We start from the raw sequence: 19,113 nt of genomic DNA, 5'->3' as shown, positions 1-19,113 counted from the left end.
CAAGCTGCAGTTTGTGTTGTTCCCTCCCATGTGTCCATGTGTTCTCATCATTCAGCTCCCACTTATAACTGACAACATGCAGTATTTGGTTTTCTGTTCCTGTATTAGCTTGCTGAGGATAATGACTTCCAGCTACATCCATGTCCCTGCAAAGGACATGTTATCATTCTTTTCAATGGCTGCATAGTATTCCATGGTGCATATGTACCACATGTTCTTTATCCAGTCTATCATTGATGAGCATTTGTGTTTATTCCATGTCTTTGCTATTCTGAATAGTGCTGCAATGAACATACATGTGCATGTGTCTTTATAATAGAATGATTTATATTCCTTTGGGTATACACACAGTAATGTGATTGCTGGGTCAAATTGTATTTCTGCCTTTAGGTCTTTGAGGAACCACCACGCTGTCTCCCACAGTGGTTGAAGTAATTTACACTCCCACCAACAGTGTAAAACTGTTCCTTTTTCTCCACAACCTCACCAGCATCTGTTGTTGTTTTTTTTTTCTTTTTGTTTTGGCTATGGTCTGAATCTATGTGTTCCCCAAAATTCATGTTGAAACTTGATCAGCAATGTGTTATTAGGAGGTGAGGCCTTTGGGAGGTGATTAGGTCATAAGGGCAGAGCCCTCATGAATGGGATTAGTGCTCTTATAAAAGAAACCCCAGAGAGCCAGCTTGCCCCTTCCTAATGTGAGGACACAGGTAGAAGGCACCATCTATAAATTAGGAAATAAGCCCTCATGAGACACTGAAGCTGCTGGCACCTTGATCTTGGACCTCCAAGCTTCCAGAATTGTGAGAAATAAATTTCTGTAGTTTATAAGCTACCCAGTTTGTGGTATTTTGTTATAGCAGTTAAAACAGACTAAGACAAGTTTTCAGTTTTGAAAGTTTCTATCATCTATCTTCAAGTTCAGGGATTTTTTTTCCTTAGCTAGGTCCAGTCTACTAATGACCCCGTCAAAGGCATTCTTCATTTCGACTAGTGTTTTTGATCTCTAATATTTAATTTTATTCTTTCTTTGAATTTCTTCTTTCTGCTTTTATTATCCATCTGTTCCTGCATGTTGTCTAATGTTTTCATTAAACCCCATTGCATATTAATCTCAGTCTGATAATTCCAACATCTCTTCCATATAAGTCTGGTTCTGGTGTTTGCTTTAACTCTTAAAATTGTGTTTTCTACTGTTTAGTATGCCTTGTAACTTTTTGTTAGAATCTGGGCATGTTGTACTAGGTGAAAGAAACTCTTATAAGTAGCCCTTTAGTGATGTGGAGGTAAGGTGTGGAGGGAAAGCATTCTCTAGTTCTATGATTAGGTCTCAGTTTTTTGGTGAACCTGTGTCCCTGAACTGCGAACTTCACCCGTGCTTCTGTTTTATCCCCCTCTCACCCACCCCCCACATACACACACCTTTTGTGGGACAGGATGGCTGGAGGGGGCTGCAGTTGGATATTTATATTCCCCCAGGTCTGTTAGGTTATTCTGAAACCCCAGCAGGTGAGGGTCTGATAAAACAGTTTTTCCTGAGGGCAGGCCTTGTGAAGAATACCAGAATGGTCTGCAATTTCAAAATGGTTCCTTTTCCCCTTCCCCTGCCGGAAACATGAGGAGATTTTTCTCTGATAGTCACTGTGAGGACCTGGTATATCTCCTGGAGGTAAAACTTACAAATATGTGGGAGTTCTCCAATGACTGGGTCCTCCTGGAGTTTTTAACTCACAGGCTTGTCCACACTGAGCCTTTAGCAATTCATTAACTACAGGTTAGGTTTTTCTACCCAGGGATTGGTTCCCATAGAGGTTTATGCTCATGGGTTTTTGGTCCAGTAAGCTGTGATTCTCTATATTCACCTGTCTGTATCTCCAGTTTTGGGGGCAGCTGTTTGCCCTGTGACCACACTTTGTAGCAAATATAAAAAGAGTTGTTGATTTTTCAGGTTATTCAGCATTTTACTTGTTAGTAAGACAAAGTGGCAGCTTCTAAAGATCTTTACATACCAGACTGGAAACTGGAAATCTTGTGTCTTAGTTTTTACATTTACCTTTCCTCTGTGGGACAAGTCGATGTTACATTCTGTGTGTGTGTGTGTGTGTGTGTGTGTGTGTGTGTGTGTGTGTGTTTCAAATTGTTGTTTAACAGTTATTTGAAAAGAAGTACATGAAAACGTGCATATTAAGAAATCTTGAAATGGAATTGTATATTCACTAACACAACCCCATCTGTGCCTCGTATTTCCTTTTTTGGACTCCCATATTTGTGTGCCTCCTATAATCATCTCCCTCAGCATTTGCTTCCCAGCCTGCTAAGCTCTGGCACTACTTTGATTCTTCATTACTCAGATTTACATTCTCAGTAAAAATAAAATGAGTGTAACTGAAGTTAGACTCTTACTCTTCATACGAAGCTACAGAGCAGCAGGAAATTCCAAGGTTAAGTTTCTCAATGCTACATTCTTTAACAACATCTGTCAGCAACATTATTGTGTAGGCAGTTGTTGATTCAAGGGAATTGGTCCTATATTTTATTATTACAGGACTGGTATCATTTCCTACATTTCAAATAAAAGAAATTGATGTTACCTAGAAACATCTTAGTTATACTTGAGGTAGAGAATGAGGAACATGGTGTGAACTTTTGTGTGTTGAAATCCTAGTTCATTTATAAAAACGGGCCTGTGTGCTTTTGTGTCCATTTCTTGCTGACATGGCCAACTCCAACCTAAAGTTCTTCATCAAGAGGAAAAACCAACTTTTTGGGTACTCAGATGAACCACAGATGAATCTGGATATATGGTTTAATATTTTATACTGATTCTTTAGCCTTAGTATCACAGGCAGAAGCTCTGAAGGAAGAAAATGACAGCCTCCGTTGGCAGCTCGATGCCTACCGGAATGAAGTAGAACTGCTCAAGCAAGAGCAAGGCAAAGCCCCAAGAGAAGATGACCCAAACAAAGAACAGCAGCTGAAACTCCTGCAGCAAGCCCTGCAAGGAATGCAACAGGTAAAGGCAATGTGGTTTTCTGAGCTTCTGGGTAGGGTAGCATCAGCTTCTCGCCTGTAAAAGGGTCCCCTGAAAGCAAATAGAAAATCAAACCTATTATTCTTGATGTAATATTATCTGGCATGGCTGAGGAAGGAATTATGTGTTGTGTTTAATTAAATATTCTAGTTAATACAGAGATAGCAATGGGTTGCCAGTTTTCAAAGAATGAGCATTCAGTGAAAAATATTTAACATTAAACTATGCTGAATATAATCTAATCTTTTCCTTATGCTTCAGAAGGTACTTAGGGATCTAGACAGGGCCTCGGGGTCTTTATGAAGAACTTCAATTATTTAAATATGAAAAAGTGCTGATGAACAAGTATCTAGTTGATAGAATACCAAGAAATACAGCCTTTTAAAAGGAATGGCAGGAATCTACCCTTGATTTGAGTAGAAGTAGGTACATTATACATTTTTAAGTGCCAATGCTTTAAGCTCATAATACCAATTTGTTTTTATTTTGGTTTGTATTAACAGTCACTTATGCGAATGAGTTTACCTGTGCATAATTCAAAGCGTAAAAAGTAAAGTAAATAAATGTACCAACTGTGCTTGCATTCACAGAAAACATAGTGTAGCAGATGTTCAACATCTAGGAGTGATCTTACAGTTTAAAAGATATCGACAGCTGCTTTCACTACAGTAAAGGAGTATTGCTTCCGAGTAAGCGCAGTGTCATTTTCTGTCATGCTAGACCACCAGCCACTGTCCTTACACCTTAAATCGTGCAACAGTTTTTAACTGTATTCCTTGAAATTATCTAGGGCAAAGCTAATTGCTGGTTGGAAATTACAAATCATGAACGGGGTCTCTTTTGGAACTAGGAACCCTATTTTATTCTTTCTGCCACCACTGTCTCCTGTACAACAAGTAATATGACATTAATATTTTGCCTTTTCTATTAACAAAATGTGTGAAGTAATGCTTACCTTCCTTTTACCATCACCATGGAGTTTAATTAGAACATGTAAATTATATCAGAGATCTTTCTATGAAAAAAATGCACCTCCTCACCTACACTTCAAATAACATTGACAGTATGCATTGTACCATGCTTTTTAGCCCTTCCAGTGGTCTTTTGCAAGCCTCTGAAAGACAAGACTTCAGAAACATTTTTGTTGTTGCTGTTTTTCCCCCTCTTTGATTTTCAAACCATTTCACATAAGGATAGTTCTGCTACTTAAATGCAATTCAAAAATGATGAAATTTTATTTCATCACTCCAGAGACTTCAGTGAGAATTAGGTCTCTACCTCTTAAAAATTAATTTCACTCATTCGATTATTTTGTATTGAAAAAATGCCTTATAAACAATGATAAAATTTCCCCCATCTTATCTTAAAAGATGTCGAGTATGATAAAGCGTGTAAGAACATGAACTCTGGGGTAGACCCAACCTGGTTTTAAATTCCAGTTCTACCACCAACTATCTGAATGGCCTTAGGGAAGCCACTTAACCTCTTCAAGCCTTAGGGATAATAGTATCATAGGGTCATTGTGAGGCTTAAATGAGATCATACACAATGCTTAGTACATGTTAGGCACTCAATAAATACGCAGAAAGCTGAAACTGGATTCCTTCCTTACATCTTATACAAAAATTAACTCTAGATGGATTAAAGATGTAAACATGAGGCCTAACACCATAAAAACTCTAGAAGAAAAGCTAGGCAACACCATTCAGGACATAGACATGAGCAAGGACTTCATGACTAAAACATCAAAAGCAATGGCAACAAAAGCCGAGATAGACAAATGGGATCTAATTAAACTTAAGAGCTTCCGCACAGCAAAATAAACTGCCAATAGAGTGAACTGGCAACCAACAGAATGGGAAAAAATGCTTGCAATCTACCCATCTGACAAAGGGCTAATATCCAGAATCAACAGAGAACTTAAACAAATTTACAAGAAAAAAACAACCCCATCAAAAAGTGATCAAAGGATATGAACAGATATTTTTCAAAAGAAGACATTTATACAGATAACAAATGTGAAAAAAGTCCATCGTCACTGTTCATTAGAGAAATGCAAATCAAAACCATGTTGAGATACCACCTCACACCAGTTAGAATGGTGATCATTAAAAAATCAGGAGACAACAGATGTTGCAGAGGATGTGGAGAAATAGGAACACTTTTACACTGTTAGTGGGAGTGTAAATTAATTCAACCATTGTGGAAGACAGTGTGACGATTCCTCAAGGATCTAGAAATAGAAATACCATTTGACCCAGCAATTCCATTACTGGGTGTATACCCAAAGGATTATAAATCATTCTATTATAAAGACACATGAACATGTATGTTTATTGCAGCACTGTTCACAATAGCAAAGACTTGGCACCAACCAAAATGCCCATCAATGATAGACTAGATAAAGAAATTGTGGCACATATACACCATGGAATACTATGCAGCCATAAAAAAGTATGAGTTCCTGTCCTTTGCATGGACATGGATGAATCTGGAAGCCATCATTCTCAGCAAACTGACACAAGAACAGAAAACCAAACACCACATGTTCTCACTCGTAGGTGGGTGTCGAACAATTAGAACACACAGATCCAGGGAGGGGAACATCACACACCAGGGCCTGGGGGTGGGGGGCTAGGGGAGGAATAGCAGGGGATGGGGGGATTTGGGAGGGATAGCATTAGGAGAAATACCTAATGTAGATGACAGGGCAATGGATGCAGCAAACCACCACCATGGCACGTGTATACCTATGTAACAAACCTGCATGATCTGCACATGTACCCCAGAACTTAAAGAATAATAAATAATTTTTTTAAACGTCAGAAATAAAAAAAATGATGATAGTTAAAAAAGAAATTATTAATAATGCCAAATATAGCTTCCTGCCTACTTATATGGAAACTAACATACATAAAATTTGGATTCTTTACTACTTTCCTCACAGAAATTGAACTTGGCTTGGCAAATGGCTATTTGCAAGAATGTTTTACAACATTACATTTACTTCTATGCAGCAATCAAAACGTTGCTCACACAGTATTAACTGCACCCTACTCTGACCCCTGGCCAGAATAGGAAAGAAGTTAAGTGACTGGATCAATTAGTTTCTCAGGACCTTTCTAAAATATTAACAAGTTCAAAGGAATTTCGGAAAAGCCATATAAAATAATGTAAAGTGAAAAGTATCATGATTTTCCCAATCTCTGTATGGAAAAATGGTTGTGTGTGCTGGAGGAAAGTGAGGCAGGCCCACCTGATATCTAACTTCAGCCAGGGAATTTAAATGAAGTGTGGCTCCTTAATTAATACATTGATTGTCTTTGGTCTTTCTGGTAGCATCTACTTAAAGTCCAAGAGGAATACAAAAAGAAAGAAGCTGAACTTGAAAAACTCAAAGATGACAAGTTACAGGTGGAAAAAATGTTGGAAAATCTTAAAGAAAAGGTACTTGTGCCCTAAGTGAACCTTTTTCCTTGCCTCTTTACTTACTTTTCAGTGACAGTGAAAATGCCCTGGAAGCTACTGCTCTAGAAATTAATGGGGAATATCTGGCTGACTGAGGATTAAAAGCCCCCCTCAGGGGTAATTCTCATATTAAGGGCTTTGCTTTTATGTATGAGTCCTTGGCATTTCTAAGTCTTCTTGAATGCATACCTTTCAATGGATAAGAAGTCAATTCATCCCTAAAATTCCTCAGTCTTCTCTCTTGAAGAAGACCAGAGGGTGCACCTCTTGCCTGCTTCATCTTGTCAAGCAAATAGCAACATCGAAAACTCACATGACACAAAGTACTTTTAATTGAGCATTTCATTAAAGGAAGAAACACAAGTGCAGCTAGCACATGACATTTCCTTGCAGCTAGTCCATTTAGTGTAATAAGAAGCAGCTGAGATGAGAGTAATAGCCAACACCAAGAGGAGGGAAACCTTGGGGGAAAATGAGACACAGTATTCTAAAGCTAGAAGCTAAGATGGGACTTTATTAAGTGAGAGGTCTCAGCAATAAAAACCACCAATGAGGACCAGAGAGTCTAACATCTAGATGGAATCATGTATTGCAACCATGAATCAGGTGCCCCTTCTATTCAAGATGTATAAAGTCAACCTCTCCAGTTGCCTCAATGCATCAACATTAAGCTGAAGTTGTCCTCTGAAAACAGAAGCCCATTGACCAGAAGATTAGGAGCTTGAACCAAGAGTCAGAAATCAACAGTGACAGAGTTCCTCAAGAGCGCATTCTCTGTATTTTCTGTTCTCAGCTCAGGAAGATGCAGAGCACACAGGCCCTGAATGTGTTTATCAGCACAATGCCTTCCCCTAGAGTGCCATTAAGAACTGGCAACCTTGGTGTAGTTGAGACAAATGATTGAAAATGTTTTCTTCTAGAGGCCATTTGCAACGTACTTTTAATTTTTCCACTTCATAAAACCAACTCACTTTCCAGTTTTGTGGGCACTATTAAAGAAACAAGCACAATCCCAGAGAAATTCATTTGTCAAGCATTTAATTGAAAAGTGCCAAAGCTGCTCTACTTATCAGGACTTTTCTCATACCATCAGGGCTTTTAAAATGTCCCAGAGCTGCCACATAGCTCTGTTTTGCTTCCCGCGTAAAATGGAATATGTAGCCAGAAGACTAGATATATATGGGGTTATGCTCATGACATTATGCTTTAGAATTACTCTTCAGGGTTGACATCACGATTTGACCTAAGGATATTTTGTGTGTGTGTGTAAGTAGCTTTCTGCTTTGTAAAGTATTTCATGTAAGGAAGTAAGAGGTCAAATGGCATAGAAGAAACTTGCCATATGGTGCCTAAGGACAAGTGTTTCTCATTTGGAAACTGAATAGACCATGAAGTGGTGGCTGATGAGGACAGGGGAAAAGATCCAACGGATGATCCAAAAATCAGCGAGTCAAAATATGTTTTTCCTGTTATTTTAAGCAAAACTTCTTTTAGAGAAATTCATGACAGTTCATTATGAAGTGATCTTCTCTGGGAAGCTGATTTGTGACCAAATATTTTAACCTGACACAATTAGGTTAGGAAGCAAAGTACCATCGCATTAGACTGCAAAAATAATTTCAGGTTGAAAGGAAAGCAATAAGTTTTGGTGAGGAGGGATCTTTTTTTAAATTTGCTTTTCTTTGGGTTTCTTGACAGTAAGCTACAGGGTGAGTTATTGTCAGTGTTTTGCAATATAACAATGTGACTTATGTCTGTCTTACTGCGGAAAGAACTAAGCTCTTTGAATCTGCTAGTAAAATTCAAGGTGGTAAGCATCCCTTCAGTGTACCTTCTAATTTTTTAAATGCCGGCTATAATAAAATTGAAGTAAGGTTGAAATAAGGCTGCAGTTTTATTCAAGATGGTTAAAACTTCTCAGAATATTTTCACATCTAAATCAACCACAATCTGTTAAACTCTCACACTTAAGAAACGGCTTACCATATCATTTAATGTTTTAAGGGGGTCGAAGCAGATGTGAAGCCCGTGGCTTAGAGGTAAGCTAGTAGTTTAAATCAAACTTGTTATAATGGTTACTGTCTGGATTGAAATCTAAAGGCCAAAGATTGAATAGGTTCATCAAGAAAGGGTTCCCCTCTGATTACAGCCAGTAAGCCTGTAAATTCACAAAACAACATGTCTTGCAGTATAGACTATTCATTTCATTCAGAGACAGCATCCTGGAAGCTTTGAAGACATCTTTAAAGAAAACAGAAGAAATCCTGTCCCTGCTAAGCGTTTGTGGAAGGGAAGAAGTGAAAATGCATCTGAATCAGTCATGATATGACCCCCAAGGAGCATTTCAGCAGCATTTTCTTTTCAGCAGTAAAAGACAGAAGTAGTGATTTCTTTTATTCCTTCTTCTGAAAGCTTTCCCTTCACATTTATAAAAACAGAAAAGATATTCTCAGTACCCAAAGAAAGAAAGAAACAGCTATGAAAGGTCTGGAGGTATTTTTCAGTTTGATTGCTGGTCACGGAATTCACCTGAGTTTCTCTTATGAAACCTTCCTGCTACACTCTGAAAGGGAAAAACTTTCCACAGCAAAGAAGGCCATTGACTAATGCTATTTTCTTGCTGTAAAGTCAGGAATATTCTGATAATGTCCTTATCAGAGAAGGAGGGGGGAGAGAGAGAGAGAGAGAAACAGAGAGATGCTAGTCAATGAAAGCTCTAATGTTTAGTTCAAAAATCACCAGTTGATTAACTGTGAGTGGATTGGCAATGCAGCCAATGTAGATTCTCCACTGAGGTGGGGCTTACCGTTAACAGAGTGTGGACCTAGAATTAAATTTAAAAAAAAAAAACAATGGTCCTTTTAACAGTGGGATGAAATCCTGGCTCCATTTCCTTTCAGTTTGAGCTTAGCCAATTTACCTGAGCCTCATTTTTCTCATCTGTAGAATGGAGATAATACTTATCTAACAGTGCCTAGCATCTTGTTAGTATACCATAAATGTTGGGTTTAGTTGCCCAGATTGCTTGTATAGAGTCAAGAAAGATGAAGGCAGAAAAAAAAATCTAGTGAAGGTAAATGTTTAAATGTTTCTGTGTTTTGGAGCCCTATAAACAAGGTTTGAAATATCTGTGATGCTTTTGTAATTTATGCTATTTTCCTCCCATTCAGTAATCCAAATTGAACAGCATTGCTTTTATGGTCCTGTGTTAAGTTACCTGTTGTGTAGTTAATTGAAGCCAACTCTTTTGCCAAATAAAGTGAACTGACCCAGGAAGCATGTTATTTCCACAGGAAAGCCGTACTTCTAGGCTGGGTACATCAAACCAGGACAGCGACTACCCTCTTGAGAAGACGATGAACAGCAGTCCTATCAAATCTGAACGTGAAGCACTGCTAGTGGGTAAGAAAGCTAATGCACACATACCACGTATAATACATAGATACAATGGAGGAGGGGAGGGCTTCACCTAAGATTAATAAGCACACGCCAAGCATTTATGAAGCACAGTAGTGCAAGAACTCAGAGTTCTGAAGATGATGGGTGAAGAACAAGTACAAATTTCCAAATTTAACAGCAGCTGCCAGCCCCCTTCAGACTCCTTGTAGCCACTGCCATGTCAAGCAGTCAGGCATGTCAGTACAAGCACTATGCTAAAAGGGGTCAGTTGGAGAAACACATTGTAGATTTTTTTAAATCTCTGTACAAGGACAGCTAAGCCCTCTCATGTCCACTGAGGGGGCTAGTGCAGACCCTACTTGGCAAAGAGCTTTTCCAGAGAGCCTCCGGAGCAAGTATATGCCTCTCGAAGTTTTCCAGGTTACTGGTTATTTTTTCAACACTTCTGAGACCAAGTGATAAGGGATTTTTTGTTTGTTTTATAACCTTCTGACACCAAATACATGGTGTCTTTTTCAACACCACATCTCCAATTCTTCGATACCAACTGGGTGTCCTACAGTTTAATTCCGTCCTCACACTCACTACCCAAAGTTAGTTTAACATTAGACTCTATGGGTTTAAGGGCTCAGTCCTAGAAGACTGCCCTCCCTATAGATGCCAGTCTTAAATGTAGGGTCTCCACGTTTCCTCTACTTCTGTCTAATTTGGCTGCAAAGTCAGGGGTTCCCACAATACCTGCCCCAGGTTTGATAATTTGCTAGAATCGCTCACAGAACTCAGGAAAGTGCCTTACTTACTCTTACCAATTCAGTATAAAGGATACAATGGATGAGGTGCATAGAGCAAGGTACTGGGAAGGGGTATGCAGAGTTTCTATACCTTTTTTGGGTGTGCATCTTGATGTGTTCGCCAACCAGAAACCTCTCTGAACCCTGTCATTCCAGGGTTTTTATGGAGGCTTCATTATATAGGCATGATTGATGAAATCACTGGCCATCGGTGATTACCTCAATCTCCAGCCCCTCTCTCTTCCCTGATGTTCCAACTCTTTAATCATGCCTAAGTCTTTCTGGTGGCCAGCACCAGTTCTAAAACTGTAAGGGGCCCCCAGTTACCAGTCATCTCAACTCCTACCACTCCAGAAATTTCAAGGTTTTTAGGAGCTATCTGTCCCAGGGACTAGGGACAAAGACCAGATATTTACTTTTTAATTATATCACAATGGTAGATGACTCAGGAGAGTAACAGGCTTTGATGAGGTCAATGCTAGCATTGCTCTCTGTAAAAATTCATTCAGAGAGGCAAGATGGCACATACGGTTAAGGAATCAGACAGATCTGGCTTCCCATCTTGACCCCACCATTTCTTTTCTGAGCTTCAGTTTCTTCATCTGCAAAATGGATCTAATGATATTACCTACCTCAAAGGGCAGTTGTGAGTATTAAATATGATGACTCACCTACATTACTTAGTATAGTGCCTGGCCCATAGTAAGCCCTCAGTAGGTAGTAACCATTTTCCACTTCACAGCACTGTTCACAAATGCTGGCTAACTTTGTATTCCATTTGGAGAACAGTGGCAGATTGAGGCTCTAAAATATTTAAGAGGGGCTAATCATTTAAGAGTGGCTGGTCTTGAGCCACAGCAGATAATCCCAGTTGCCTTGTAGGCAGCTGAACTATACAGTAGCCTCACTCGAGTCTCAAAAGCCCTCCACACTGACTGGCTTCTGCATATTTTTAAGATATCTCTGCCTGCTTTGGTAATGGATATTATCCTCAGATTTAACAATTTGATATGTTAATAAAGATGCACAGGGGGACCTGCCATTGAGTCTTCAGGAAAAGTGACAACTTATTACAACTTATTAACGTCTTCCAATTCAAAGTTCTTAACAAATTGGCATGGCAACAGGGAGACCTGTCAGAGAAATGCTGGGGATAGAAGGAAGCCTGTGTGAATGGATAATCTTAGAAAAAAATTCTTAAAATAAGTGTTTCTTGTTTTGTTTTTTCAAGAAGGTAGTCTTGGGCTGGCACAGAGAAAAGAAAATCTATTTTTTCAATCGACTTTTTGGGTGTGAACCCACAAAATCGCTGAATGTTTTTAAACCTACGCAGTTATTTCTTAGTATTTGACAGCTTGTCTTGGCCAGGAGATCTAGAATTTCTTCAAACATGGACTGTCTTCTTCAGAATTTAAGTTTCTCAGCCAGAATCCGTGTTCAGAAATTCAATATACCTAGTCATTTAAGAATGAAGTAATGTTAAAGTAATAGCATCCCTTTTGAACAGATTTTGAGCACTGCTATCAGTTCCTTCTGGAACTCCTCCCCAACTCACCCTCCTGACTGAACTTAAAACTACAGTTTAAACCTCTGCTAGTCTTTGTCAGCCTCTTAAAGGGACAGACAAGTTGTAGTCGAGAAACCAAATCAAATTTTGCTTTTATTTCCTGGCAATTTTCAACAAACTCAATTCTGGGTTGATGCACCTAAGAACTTATGAAAGGAGGAGAACTCAAAAAAAATTTAAAGAAAGAAATATTATGCTTTTGAACAATCTGTTTTCCACCTGTTGCCAGAGAAAGAAGTATTAGAACAATTAACCCGATGGCCAGAACAATCAAGGCTGCATGTGAAGCTCCAGTCACCCCAGAGTCGGGCTAAGTTGAAATCAAGGGCGTTCCTGGAAGCTGTAAACTGCTGTAAGAATATTGTTACACAAAGAGATTTGAGGCTCTAAGCACAGAATGCTAGTGACCACTTGAGTTAGCCATGAACGAAATGTTTGGCTTTTCTTTACAGAGCTACTCAGAAAATAAAACCCAAATAAAATCAGCCGACTTTCTTGTGAGAGGCACAAGGTTAATCAAGAAAGTACATGATTTGTACGTTTACCACAACAACAAGGCGTTATTAATGCGTAAGAGGCTAAAGTCTAATTTGAAGACTGTGAAGGAACTGCAAAAGCCCAGCACAGTGTACACTCATGGTAAAATCCTTGAATTCAGACGGTGTTTAGCCATCACAAGTAATGAAAGTGACTCCTCAAATGCCAGCTTGTCTACATATCACACAGCACAGTAAGAGGAAGTGTGTGTAGTAGTTAACAGTGACTGTCTGGGTTCCAGTACCAGGTCTGCCACGGACTTTTAGTGCATCAGTGTCCTCAGCTATGAAATGGGGATGACAATATCCACCTCACAGGATTGTTATAAAGATTAAATGAGTACAATATAGGCAAATTTAGAATAGCGTCCAGTATATTTCTGTTGTACATATGAGTCAGCTTTTGCTATTCACTGTCATGTAGTACCTCGAGGAATACAAGGCTCAAGTGTAATCTCCATGCTCTTGCCTCTATAGGGATTATCTCCACATTCCTTCATGTTCACCCATTTGGAGCAAGCATTGAATACATCTGTTCCTACTTGCAACGTCTTGATAATAAGGTATATGGGGGCCTAAAATGGGGATGCAAGGGGATGTAGGGTTCTTTGTCAACAGCTGCCCTGACTCCCCTGAAGCGTAAATAAGTCATTAGTTATTGCTTTAAGGAAGTTTCCCTCACCTGCTCTCTCACTGTGATTCAGTGATTCAGTGTAGAACTTCCCCCTTGCAAGTGGAGTGACCATTTGTCCTGGTTTGCTGGGGACTGAAGGGTTTCCTGGGACTTGAGACTTTTGATGTTAAAACCAGGACAGTCTCAGGCAAACTTGAGTAAGTTGACCGTCCTATTTCCAACATACATCTTAGAAGACTTTTCCTCTCTTCTCTTAATTTACCTATAAGCTGCAAACCAACCCATATCAGCTTTCTTACCCATCAGACTTTTTTTTTAGAGACAGGGTCTCACTCTGCTGCCTGGGCCAGAGTGCATTTGTGAGATCACAGGTCACTGCAGCCTCAACCTCTTGGGCTCAAGCAATCCTCCCACCTCAGCTTCCTGAGTAGCTGGAACTACAGACGCATGCCACCACACCTGGCTAATTTTTGTATTTTTTATACACATGGGGTTTTGCCATGTTACCCGGGCTAGTCTTGAACTCCTGGATTCAAGCAAGCCGCCTGCCTCAGCCTCCCAAAGTGCTGGGATTACAGGTATGAGCCACCACACCAGGCCCCATCAAACTTTTGTCCTGGGTTTTTAGCCATAAGTAAATGTTCATTTTCAAAATGGGAAGTCTTACTCCATCCACCTCTCCCATCATCACCCGTGCTGTTGTCTATTACAATACAAGGGAGGCAGGGGCCAAAAACAAAACAAAACGAAAAAAAGATGGAGCAATGAGCTGAGGGCCTCTGTACCACAGACTGAATATTTGCTCACAGATGATCTTATGGTCCATTTCCTTCTCTGGATGCTATCCTTTGGGGGAACTCCTAGGGCATCTGGAGCAGGGGTAAGTGCTCATTCCCTAAGAAATCAAAGATGCCTCTAAGAGGCATACTGAGGACTCTTGACTCCTCAGAATGAATCAGCTCAGGATACGTTTTTTTTTTTTTCAGAAGCAGCATTCAGGTAAATCTGCCCATAAATTGTACTCCCTATTTCATAGAATCTGGGCCTTTTGAGAAGTGTCATTGAATATAGGTGCTGTCCTAAATGTTAAGTAACTTAAGCATATGTCATCTTAACAAAGGCAGTGGCGCACTTGGGAATCTTATTGTTCTAACCATATCCCAGCTGTGGTGATACATCCTCTTCAATGGCATTTGCTTTCATTCTAGCCAGCGCTCCCCCCTCATTTCCCTCTGGGAAGTGATGCTATTCTGCAATTAAATAGCGCATTTGGCAGTGAAGGGGAGGATGGAATGTGAATACTAGGACCAAGAGTCCTTTACAATGGTATGAAATTGAACTATATGTCAGTAAAACCATCTGTTTCTTTTTTAATTTACAAAATAATACATGCACATTATCTTCAAAATGTAAGCAGTATAGAAATTCAGTAAAGGGAAAGTGAAAGTTACCACCCACAATCCCACTCCTCAAGGATAACCACTGTTAACCGTTTGGCACATATTTCAGACCCTTTCCTGAAAGTATGCTGTATCTATATTAAATGTATATATCTACAAACATTACCTATGTTTTCTGAAAGGGGGATTCTACTCTATATGATACACTGGAATGTGCTTCATTCACTTGACTGGATACAGTCTACTGCCAGCACTGGGAAGAAGGCATGACTGCGCTCCTTAGCCTAGGCCTAGCTCCCACTTAGCAACTTCTGCAAGAGTAGTGCCAGGGCCTCCCAAAGAGAGCCTGAGGTACCAAAGCTCACGGTGAGGAGGGTAACTTACTAACTCTACTAATGTAAAGATGACCACCAAAAACAAGCCCTAAAGGAGTCCACAGATTTGTTTTTGTTTCTGTTTTTGTATTGAGGGCGTGTATGTGTGTGTGTGTGTGTGTGTGTGTGAGAGAGAGAGAGAGAGAGAGAGAGAGAGAAGTAGGGAGAGAAAGATAATGCACGGAAGTAGGAACACAGAGCATTCCCCATTCCTGTTACTTCTCCATTATGAACTAATGCACCAGGGTCTCTGCTCTGGTGGCAGCCATTTCTACCTTCCTCCCCTCCCAAAAGTCTCAGCAGCTTCACAGGACCTGCATACAGCATCACCAGCACTGTGCAGCCATCATTCAGCTGCTTGCAAACCCAGGCCTTTCCACACGACTGACCCCATCTCTTTCCAATAAGAACTCAGCAGACCCTGTCTGGTGGTCATAGCAGAGGAATACTGCTGGCTGGAAGCCACTTTGCCAACACACACAAAGGCACAAGGAGCGGGAGGAGGTTAAATGCCCCTGCAACACATACACAGACATATCAGCATTCTAAAGTAGGCAATACTGGGAAGGAAGATTAGGAAAATAGAAGTGGTTTTGAATGGAGATGTTCTCTCTGTCCCACAGATCTGCACCAGCGATGTGGAGCGTCTCATGGGTAGACTCCAGCATACCTTCAAGCAGGAAATGACTGGAGTTGGAGCCAGCCTGGAAAAGAGGTGGAAATTCTGTGGCTTTGAGGGCTTGAAACTGACCTAAATCTCTTTGCCTAACAACTTGGGATCCCGAATATATACGTATGTGTTGCACAAGCATAGAAAGTGATTTGTATTTTTAATGATTTTCAAGTAGAAATTGCTTTGAATTTGTCAATTCATTCCTGGAAAATGTTTCAAGTTAAAATAAGGATCCTAGGACAGCACCTCAAGCTACAGACCCTAAAGAGAAATTGCCTCAAACCGCAAGTGCTGTAACTTCCTCCCCTTTCTGTCAATTGGTTGCAAAAGTCCTGAGGCTAAACAGTATCTGGAGTGTTTTCAATGTCTGTACTACTAGTGTAGACTTTGGTATTTTTTCAAACACTGTTAACTGAAATGTTTTGATGATTTGTATGTGATTTGTGTTTCTAAACTTCTCTTTACATTAATGTTGCCACTGGCGAAAGGGATGAGAGCAGCGTTAAATCCTCTGTGTAACTGTCATTGTCTTTCCAATCCCCAGTAGAGCAGTAAATAAACAACACATCAGTGTTTCTAGAAGGTGCCTGACCAGGTTCACCTTTTAAACGACAAAGCATGGTTGTGGCTTTTTGCAAAATTACTACGAACCAAAAGTTGTTCCAAAGTTCCAAAGTTGTTTTCTCTAACATATCACATTAAAAATCTGCTTCAGAATTGTGAAATGTACATCCAGATGTGTTTGCAGAAACAAATATCCAGTATGACTGGGATGTGTTCGTGCTATTCAGAATCACTTGTAAATAGTCTGCTTTTAAAGGAGGGCATGTTCAGTTTTCTGTGAATTAAAACACATTCGTGTGTGGGCACAAACACATGCACGCACACACACAGTGGCAGAAGGGATTTATGTTGATATTCTTTCCCTTCTAGCCTCTTACAGTCTGTTGGTCCCTTTGCTTCTGTTGTCAGTGTATTGAATTGTAAACTGTGTACTGCTGTAAATACTATGTTTACTTCATGCTGAATGTTTGCAGAGACTTCATATGAGTATTAATAGTGATGAATCAATGAACAAATAATGAGCCAGGATGTGTGAGGCTTCCTACAAATAGGTCAGCTCCACCTGGAGTGCGGATTGCCAGAGACACCTCCAGTTCTGTAGTGTCGGTCGGCAAATTGCAATGACATCATTTGAGTGGACCATTCAGTAACTTCTGATTGGTGGAAAGGAAACGGAGAGGATGGAGGTTTGAGGTGAATATCCTGAAACAGAGATGGTCTTTGTTGTGTGTGGTGGTGGCTGTGGTACGTAAAATAATGCAAGTATGCCCTCCCTTGAGTCTCTATTGAAGATAAAAGAATGTACTGAATAAGCAACGCCAATGGAGAGTATTTCAAGAAAATACTTTGTAAATGAGATGCCAGTAGTGTTCAAAGTTGTATTTTTAAAAGATAAATATTCCTTTTTATACCTCAGTTTTGTGTTCTGTTTTTAATAACTTACTCTCTATGTAATCCATTAGTAGATCATCTCAGTTTCTTCCTGTGGGTTACTAGGATGTTGGAAAAAGATTCCAACTCTGCCTTGACAACTGGAAGTAGGGTTCCACAGCAGCCCATTCATGCTGAAAATTGGCTTCCCCCTCAAGCACCCTGCTGTGGCACCAGCGGGAAGCTAGGGTTAATTTTACACTAGCTTCCTCACGGATGCATCTCTCATCAATGCTGCAGAAGGCTTTGATTCATCAGTCTCAGGAGCTCTTGGAATACCTAATTTTAATAATATCTATGAAATCAAGGGAAACTTTCCACTTATCAGTTATTTCTTGTTTAAATAAATTACATTAATTTTTAGCAGGGAGCACTAGGAAAAAGCTAATGCATGCCAGGCTTAACACCTAGGTGATGGGTTGATAGGTGCAGCAAACCACAATGGCACATGTTCACCTATGTAACAAACCTGCACATCCTGCACATGTACCCCAGAACTTAAAAACTAAAAGAAACAAATCAAGCTCCTTACCATGATATTAACACATTAAAACTTGTTTTAAAGCAATAGCTGCCACACCTAAACACCTTATTCTCCTTCACTGAATCAACTTATGTTGCAGATTGTCTGTTTCTGTTACTCCTGCCAATTTAGTATAGCTATACTCGTCCCACTTTGCTTGAGCATAGTAGTTGTTATGGTTAATTTTATGCGGCAACTTGGCTGGGCTATAGTGCCCAGTTGCTTGGTCAAACACCAGTCTAGATGTTGCTGTGAAGGTATATTTTAGATGTGATTAACATTTAAGCCGGTAGACTTTGAGTAAAACAGATTACCCATTATAATGTGGATGGACCTCATCTGATCAGCTGAAGGCCTTAAGAGAAAGGACTGAAGTCCCCTCTGAGGGAATTCTGCTTCAAGACTGTCTTTGGACTCAAAACTGCAGCATCCAAATCCTGCCAGAACTTCCAGCCTGCTGGCCTGCCCTACAAATCTCCAGCTTGCCGGCCCCCGAAACTGCAAGAGCCAATTCCCTAAAATAAATAGATCACTCTCATATATGTCTATATACAGATAAGCATAGATATATAGAGATATATGGATATGAATATGCATTATATTACACAATCAAATTGTAGCACATACTATCTCTCACAAACCTTTTCATCCATCATAGAAATCTATTAATGAAGCTGCTTTTTCCTGCAAAGTCTCAGTACTATTTATGGTTCTGTTGTTCCTCCAGAATTTTGAAATATTGCTGTTTTGTTATGTTTATGAGATACAGTAGTTAGCTTTTCTTCAATATAATAATGAATAGAAGCTTTCTTTTATTTTACAAATGATTGTTTTATTTCTTTCCCTAGTCCTGTGACATCTCTAATTCTGACTTTAGTTGCTTGTTAAATATCTTCAATGCAAATGAGCTATTTTTCATAGAAAATTAAAGACATATCTGCATTCAACTTATACAGAGTATTTTTAAATTTGGGCCCAAAATTTTCACATAAGGCAGAATAAACTATTATTTGAAAAGATAGCATAAATGTGCAAGAACTTTTAACTCATCCAGTAGAACAGTGTGAGCCCTTGGGATTCTTAGCTGTCTTAGATGATACATCAGGTAGAGATATGGCTTCATTTTTTACCACAATTGCTACCATCTGCTGAGCACCTATTAGGTAGTCATGATGCCCAAAGTCTCTGTCTGTGTGTCTTCAGGCGAGTTACATGGATATGAG

At 39.7% G+C, this 19,113-nt stretch overlaps 1 protein-coding gene across 12 annotated transcripts in view; it reads left to right on the top strand.

Moving 5' to 3' along the window:
• ENOX2 (ecto-NOX disulfide-thiol exchanger 2) overlaps positions 1-17,352 on the top strand; it is a 290,714-nt gene extending 273,362 nt beyond the window's left edge. For 6 of the 12 annotated variants that reach the window (XM_035289389.3, XM_035289388.2, XM_035289387.2 and 3 more), the window contains 6 exons: positions 2,832-3,013; positions 6,371-6,478; positions 9,793-9,901; positions 12,486-12,608; positions 13,270-13,355; positions 15,824-17,352. In XM_035289389.3, the coding sequence (XP_035145280.1) occupies positions 2,832-3,013; positions 6,371-6,478; positions 9,793-9,901; positions 12,486-12,608; positions 13,270-13,355; positions 15,824-15,955 (740 nt within the window). In that variant the 3' untranslated portion in view covers positions 15,956-17,352. The remainder of the gene's footprint in view (positions 1-2,831; positions 3,014-6,370; positions 6,479-9,792; positions 9,902-12,485; positions 12,609-13,269; positions 13,356-15,823) is intronic. The other 6 variants (XM_078363075.1, XM_078363071.1, XM_078363070.1 and 3 more) reach the window with 1 other exon arrangement.
• The last annotated feature ends 1,761 nt before the right edge of the window (positions 17,353-19,113 follow it).

Source organism: Callithrix jacchus, chromosome X, assembly GCF_049354715.1.
Source record: "Callithrix jacchus isolate 240 chromosome X, calJac240_pri, whole genome shotgun sequence".
Taxonomy (NCBI): domain Eukaryota; kingdom Metazoa; phylum Chordata; class Mammalia; order Primates; family Cebidae; genus Callithrix; species Callithrix jacchus.
This window is presented reverse-complemented; position numbering and strand designations above follow the sequence as displayed.